At 40.2% G+C, this 7,719-nt stretch overlaps 1 protein-coding gene across 5 annotated transcripts in view; it reads right to left on the bottom strand.

Moving 5' to 3' along the window:
* Positions 1-7,178, bottom strand: part of LOC106534478 (kazrin) — a 70,362-nt gene extending 63,184 nt beyond the window's left edge. For 2 of the 5 annotated variants that reach the window (XM_014031132.1, XM_014031133.1), the window contains exons 1-2: positions 4,245-4,564; positions 4,053-4,140 (exon numbers count right to left, since the gene is read on the bottom strand). In XM_014031132.1, the coding sequence (XP_013886586.1) occupies positions 4,053-4,128 (76 nt within the window). In that variant the 5' untranslated portion in view covers positions 4,129-4,140; positions 4,245-4,564. Of the gene's footprint in view, positions 1-4,052; positions 4,141-4,244; positions 4,676-5,221; positions 5,367-7,075 lie in introns of those variants that run through there. The other 3 variants (XM_014031128.1, XM_014031127.1, XM_014031131.1) reach the window with 3 other exon arrangements.
* Between the last annotated feature and the right edge of the window lie 541 nt (positions 7,179-7,719).

Genomic DNA, 7,719 nt, shown 5'->3' with positions numbered 1-7,719 from the left:
TATATATATATATGTATGCTATGTATGTATATATAAATCTGAGAGCAGAGTCATTTAACCACATCTGTTTGGATGCAAGAGACACCAACAAAACAAAGGAGTAACCACAAAACCCACAAAGCAACAGTCTTATACATAAAGGCTCAGACCGCAGATTAACATCTTTATTGATTAACCGTTAAACTGCAACGGTTCTCATTTACTATTAAAAGAACCAAGTGATGAGTCGCAAAATATTTTACCAGGCTGCAGCAAAACAGCTCTAACACATATCTGCTAATGTACGATCAGTTTGCTCCATGTCCCATTGAAATACCAGGATTGTAAAGACAATGGGCTGTGCGGTAGCTCAGTGCTGTGGTATTCCTGTTCCTCTGCTCCAACACACCTGATTCTGGGACTGAATTACCTCTTCAAGTTCTGCAGAAGCTGTTAAACACTCATTCATTCAAATCGGGTATAATGGAGCAAAGAAGCCTCGATAGTGGTCCTCAAAAATGAAGACAGCCCTGCTACAAGAACTGGGTCTGATGAGAGGAGTGGACACACCTGAGCTAATTAACAACAGAGAACAGGTGGGCGTGGATGTAGCAGAAGTAAGAAACACAAGGAAACCATTCTAGAAGCTGATGAATATAAAACAACCCAAAAGACACAGACCTGGACAGATTCATTATAGTTAAATGCTGTTAAATATCAGATATTTACTGGGGGKTTTTTTTCAGTTTCATTCAACTCATTAGGAAGCTAATAAAATTTATTTTAAATGGGTCAATAAATTAATCTGAGTAGCATTTCATATGTATACCGTTGTTCCGACGTTCTGTGCTACCTATCACCCCGTCCTACCTTGTGGCAATGCGCATGCACAGATCGATGTTATGTCACAGGTTGCTTACTCAACAGATTACATTTTGGTATGYGCTATCTGTAGAAGTTTCATTTTGTTTCATTTCTTCAAAGGCTACGGTAAGTTTTATTTCATTGAGCAGCTATGTTCCTCAAACTTATTAGCACAAATGGTTCTTATTTTGCTATTTGCAATATTGTTACCTGTCAACAAGTAATTAGTCGTTAGTCATTAGTTGTTTAGCATAGCATCACTATCACTATAAATACTGTTAATAACAACAAATAAGCATGTTGCAAAATAAGCACGTTGCAACGGTAGGATATTTTAATAAAAGGTTTTAGGGCATCTATTTGTGCTACCTACTTATATTTAACAGGTAGGATATCCCGATGAGGGACATTACGACACCAACTTCTGCTACTGTATTTTATAAAACGTACAAAGATCAAATAAAAAGCATTTGGTGCAACAAAATGTGCTACCTAAGTATTTTGTTAAAGTTGAGTGATCCAAAGAAAGGATTGTGTGTCAACAAATGCTACCGCAATATTTTATAATGGTAGCTAGAATGTTTAATGGATTTAATATTTATATAGACATTAAATTAAATACATTTAAATCCATCAAATTAATAAATTAAATTTATATGTATCTGGTGCAGTGTATAGTTTGTTTGTTCGATTTTTTACTTTAAAATGTTTGGAAGACGATATTCTTGTGATTATTAGCTATAAAAGGTTTTCGTTGTAATTGTTCCAATGCTATGCTAGGCATAATTCCTAAGCTTCCACTTCAGTAACACCGTTGTTCAAAGAATTTTATCCGATTATCATATTTCTGTAAACATGACTGTAGCAGTTTTTGATGGATAGCACCAACAGTTAGACCGAGCTATCAAGCCACGCTGTGGTAGCAACATCTGACGAGGTAGCACAGATTGTCAGAACATTGTATACCAATGCTATTCTGTTTTATCTGTTCTTTACATAAAGTGTTGATATTTATATATATACACATATACACACAAAACCTGAGAAGCTCATCTCTTTTTGGCATAAAAGCACAACAACATAAACCCAGAAAAATGGATCAGCAGCAAAGTTCTCATTTGCTTCAAATGCTTCCAGCTTCCTGCACATCTGAAACAGAATTTTAATCAGGGCCCTGCAACCCTTTAACTCAAATACACTCCTATCAACGCAGTATCGAGCCGACAGATACACTCAAACAAAGTGCATAATTTATAAAAGGGCRCTCTGATGCAAAGAGAGGGTGAAGAACCTTAGCACAGACAACAATCCACTGCACCAACAATCCTCCTGTTTATCTCCTAAAATAGTTCTTTAAAAAAACAAAAAAAAAAAAACAAGTCTTGCAGCACATCTTCACAGATACACGTTTTTCCAGCCGAAGAAAACGACTGTTCTGTTTCCATTATCAGCTCTTCAACACGATGGCTTCTTGATTATAGCACACGCTGTGAAACTCCAATCAGACATTTTTCTCTCCAGGTGGTAATAATGATGAGAAACGCCGGAAATTAAAACGAGAACAACAGAGTGGATGCGGGCTCCGACTCTGAAGGCACGATTTACTGTAATGTTCACTTCAGCTCTCCTCGTAATCATTTGTGAAGGAACTCTCTGCGTTTATGGGCGAGTGGGAACATCGGAAGCACTGACCAAGTTTTCCCAGAAGCTGCTACGCTCCACGTTAAAGCACGATGAGTGAGAGGAGGCGGCTCAGAGACGACACGGGTGTTTGCTGTTTGGTCCAGTTAATGGTGAAATGTACTGAAATCTACCGTCTCTGAAACAAAACATATCTTTTCTCTTTTATTCTTGCATAATTCTTTGTATTATATTTTGATTAGCAGTAGTTTGCTAGTTAGTGTTAATTTCATTTTTTGTGCACTGTCTATAGTTTGTAAAGTAACTAGTGTGTGAATCTCCACTGATGCTTGTTGTGACACCTGAATTTCCCCAAGGTGGGACAATAAGGCTATTTCTATTCTATTCTATTCTATTCTATTCTACTCTATTCTGAAAACGTAATTTTCTTAGAGAAATGACCTTTCTTGTGTTTAACTTACAACACAATATATCATGATAGATAATAATGCAATACATGGTGTTAAATATACTTTACTGGACACTGGAAATGTCTTGCATTCTGCCTGCCTTTAAGTAAATAAATAAACTACAAGTCTTGCATTTCTTAAAGAACTGCATTTCACCCACTACATTTCATATAAAGTTAAGATCATCTTCTTTTCAAACCTTTAAATTTTAAAATAAGACTATCGGTGATAATAACACATCAAGTTTTAGCTCAATATCTGTAAAGCTGACTGAGTTATAGCCATKTTTGTATTTTTAAATCAGYTGATCAGCTGGAGATTAACATCAAATGGTCATTTTGTGCATGATTCATTAAAATTCATGAGATATTTTGTTAACAGACATGGRCAAAAACATCATCTACCTTCACCATTTAGYGAGCCAAGATAATAAAAAAGATGATTAAAGCGATTACAGAACACAAACATAATTTACCTATAGGATGCTTTAAATACACAGATATATTTAAAGATTTGAAGACAACATGAGCTCTTTCTTGCACAACTTATTCAATCTTTGAAATGAAGTTTGAAATGTGTCAAAACGTAACTTTATACACTGCAGCTGAAATATGGACTAAATTTAAAGCATGCCTGCATGCAAAACTTAAATGAAAACATAAATAAAACATGTAATATATTTCATTTCCATTGACACAAACAGCTGAACTGAGCACTTTATTTCCAGTTCACCCCTGTTCTTATAAAGTGCTTTTTTTTCCTGAAACACAACCCGCCAGTTGAGCTCAATTCCACACCTGAAAGCTGAGCTCCTTTATATAAAAACAAGAAAGACGACCTGCTTCTCATAAACGAGCTGCACCGCCACCAAAAACACCAACAACAACCAGGCAATAGTTCAAAATCATCGTCTAAAAAAAAAAAAAACTTCTGTCCCCAAAACAAGATTAGAAGCAACCTTGTAATTCTGTTCCTAGAATAAACCTTGTTTTTTTTATTTTGTCTAAACTAAAGTTGGCCACAGTAAAGCGTCAATCTTTGCTGCTGTAATCTTCCAACATGATCTGAACGACGCGGAGGGCTGAAGATGGAAACGGGTGGAGTTGTATTTCTACTCACTGGCCTGCATCAGCAGTCCCTGGCGCCCGAACACCTGGGAGAAAGTGACGTGGCTGCAGGTGAGGGTCTCCTCCATGGCGTCTGCACGCTGGGACGGGGAGGACAAAGACAAGAGGAGGCTGCGTCAAATCATGATGAACAAAAAAAAAAGGAGGTGTGGGGGTCGGAGCAAGAAAGAGGAGAGATGTTTACCTCTGTTGATGTCCAGTGATGTCCTCCTCCTCCTCCTCCTTTTACTGCTGCTGCTGCTGCGGTGCTGGAGGAGTGAAATACAGCTGCTCACACTGCACAGATAACAGGAGGTGTGTGTGTGTGTGTGTGTGTGTGTGTGTGTGTGTTTACCTGCCCTGCTTATGAGCATGTAAGTGAGTGTGAGGGAGAGAAAGTTGTCTGAGTGTGCGCCTGCCGGAGCATTCCGGTGTGCAAACGTGAGGCAGGCAGAGCAGCGAGAGGCGCTCTGATCCTCACTGAACAATCCTCTGCGGCTCCAGTCGGGCTGGAGGGGAGGGGAGGAGGGAACGAGGGAGAGGGTTGAGGCAGAGGCAGGTAAAACTCAATCCAAACCCTCTGAGCATGGGACAGCGGCGTTGTGTTGTGATCTCCTCCCTCCTTGGTTCCCATTCGCTGAGCCTCGGCACTGGTGTTCCTCTCTCCTGCGCCCCCGTCCTCCCTCACATCTCTATTACTCCCTCCACCCCACCCTTCTCCATGCAAATCCCCACCACCCCACCCCACCCCGCCACCCCCGATCCATCCTAATGCTCGGGCTGCTGCTGAGAAACAGACTTCATGCAGCAAACTCCAAGTGCAAAAAGGAGGGGAGGGGGAAAAAAAGAGAGAGAGAGGAAAAAAAAGTGGAGGAAAGTGTGTGAAAGTGAAAGTAGGGCTGGTGGTACATCTGCTGGTTTCCAGGGGCTTCAGGATGAAAAGGAATTGTAGAAAACTGCTGAGTTTAAAATAAAAACTAACTCCTCCTTTGCTTCTGGTGAAGAAATGAAGTTCCTATAAGGAGGAGAAGGAGCAGCTCTGATAAGTGGTGAAGATGTGAGGGCATTCAGACTGCAGCAATTACATATGTTCTCCCATTCAGACCAATGTTTGTTTCCTGCAGCCTGTTTCCTCCTGAGAATGAAAAAAAAGAAGAAAGGAAGCCCTGCTTGGAGTCGTACCGTCGTAGATTTATGTCTCACACCGCTGCTCTGCAAGGTGAAGTCAGCAGGGATCTGAGCGCAGCACTCCTCAAAGCCTCCTGCTTCGAAAGGAAGCGGCTCAGTGGACCTCAGCCGAGCAGCAGGACAGCTTCAGCAGGTGTTTCTGCAAACAGCAACACAAAAGGAAGGTGTTAAAAGCCACGCACAGAGATTCGGTGCACGACAAACCGTGCTGGATGGCTCCGCACCCTGTGCTGTGTGGCTGCAAAGGTCAAATTGAACACTGGGCCTTCAACAAACAACACGACTCAAATCAGGTCTCCAAGTCTGGGAGGCTGATGCAGAGCCGAGTAAAACGCCTCTCTGTCTTCATCAGATTTAATGGGATTCTCTTTGAACACGAAATAGGGGCACAGCGAGCTTTTTTTTTTTTTTCAGGAGGCTGAGTATTGTCATGCAGGAGCAACAGCGAACGACGTCTCCTGAAACTAGCAGCTATTTTTGGTGCCAGAAACAAACCTACGATAAATTTAGATTTAAACCCGCAATCCAATCAGATACAGATTTCTGATTTTATCCCATGTTTATGAAAGTGAACTGAAATGATGAGTCTCAATTTTATCTTTGAGTTTTGGGAAATCTTTTGGGAAAGTAAACAAATAAAAAAAATAAATAAGGCAGTAAGACTTTTTTATAGATTTTGTTTTTGACATATATCAATTGCATTTTTTGTCAAACCACCACAAATTATAATATATCTCTTAATGACAATACTACTCTCAGATTTTAGCATAAAAGTAAACTAAACACCTGGGATTCCTTAAAGAAATGCATTTTATCTTTAGCCTTTAATGCCAGTTCTAAATTTTGAGAAATTATAACATTGTAGTCGTTTTGATCAAGCCCTAAAAACAAAGTTATGCAATAACAAGAGACATCATGCTCAAAGCATGTGTTGGTTACTGGGCTGGGCTACTACCACACAAAAGTTTTACCTTGATTTCTCTAAAATTTGTTTAAATATAGCCAATTTTGAGTTGGTTTATAYTGATTAGCTGTGGCAGCCATCTTAAATTGGTTTAACCCCAAACTTTAATCACTTGTAAAAGCCCATCCAATTATTAAGTTCTGAAAGTTCTATTCAAAYTTTCCCAGTGGTTTATGAGATATTTTGCTAACAGAGTGTCGACTTCAACAATTAAAGCAAAAGTTTTAAACAAAGATCTTGCACAATCAACAGCACTCAGTGCATGTGTTGTGAATAATAAACCAGCTACAACTATACCTATTTTAATCACAGTATATATAAAACCGACTGATTTAAAAACCTTTTTGTGTTTTTTAATTTCAGTTTACTGTAGCAGCCATCTTAATCTGGATTAACTCTGAAAGTTAATAAGATGTACATGTATATCCAGTGATTATTTCCTGAAGGTTTCATTAAAATCCGTTCAGTGTTTTGTAAGATATTTTGCTRACAGACAGGCAGCGCAGATTCCCAGTAGTTAATGGTAAAAGTTTACACTCAGATCCAAGCAATCTGTTTGCACTCAGAATATGTGCTGGTGATGAGCCTCAGCTACTACCACAGCAAAGTTGAAGAGGAAAGTTTCTCTTAACTTTTCAAAGAGCCTTAAAGTTGGCTGTCCTGCGAAGACCTTCTTGTCTTTTCAGACGGAGTTTCATCTTTGTGACAGTTTTAGCTTTGTGAGAGGATCTGTGGATGGCAGCGTCAGCAGGCTGTTTGAATCCATCCACAACTCCGCTCTGCTCTGAAATATCTGTGCAGACAGTTATGTCTCCCTCAGGGGGAATTGTAATTCCTTCAGTCTTCTTCCATCAGGCCGAAATTTCAACTCTTTCAATATTTACCGGCACACCATCTGGACACCTGTCATCCCGGAGGAGCTGGGGAGTTTGAAATCCTCTGGACGGAGGGAAAGGACGAGGCCGGTAGCTTTCGTGTGAGGGACACCTGCAGGGTAAAGAGGGAAAGACTCTGGGAAAAATGTCATCACCTTAAAGCTATTTTAGATGTGCAATTTTGTGCCRAAAAAAACCTAAAACATTGTTTACAAATAGCTTTTTGCGAACCTTCAGCATCAGATAATTGAGTGGCTGAGATAGGTAAATGCTTTGCTGTTGGACATCTTAAATCTGCCTCTCCAGCATGTCATAATTTATTCAGTCAAGTCAGGCGTACAGAGCAGCGTGGAATTGCATTTTTATGAATTGGGCTGAAGCAACGTACACAGCAATCAGGGGAGAGTGCAGTGATATTTCACCCTGACAGCATGAGTGTGGTGGAGCCCTATTTCAGTTGGCCAGCCTTACACACACACACACACACACACACACACACACACACACACACACTGCTGGACACACACGCTCCTCTTGGCGCCTCTGCATTAGAGGGCCTTCCCAATTATTATTTTGGTTGTCGGGACGGTGGGACGGTCTCTGCAAAGCTGGCGAGATGCAGAGGTGATTTTGGGATTTGATCAAAGGCCAGC

Source organism: Austrofundulus limnaeus, unplaced genomic scaffold (genome assembly GCF_001266775.1).
Source record: "Austrofundulus limnaeus strain Quisiro unplaced genomic scaffold, Austrofundulus_limnaeus-1.0 Scaffold1184, whole genome shotgun sequence".
Taxonomy (NCBI): domain Eukaryota; kingdom Metazoa; phylum Chordata; class Actinopteri; order Cyprinodontiformes; family Rivulidae; genus Austrofundulus; species Austrofundulus limnaeus.
Note: the sequence above shows the minus strand (reverse complement) of the source record. Positions and strands in the feature narration are given on the sequence as shown.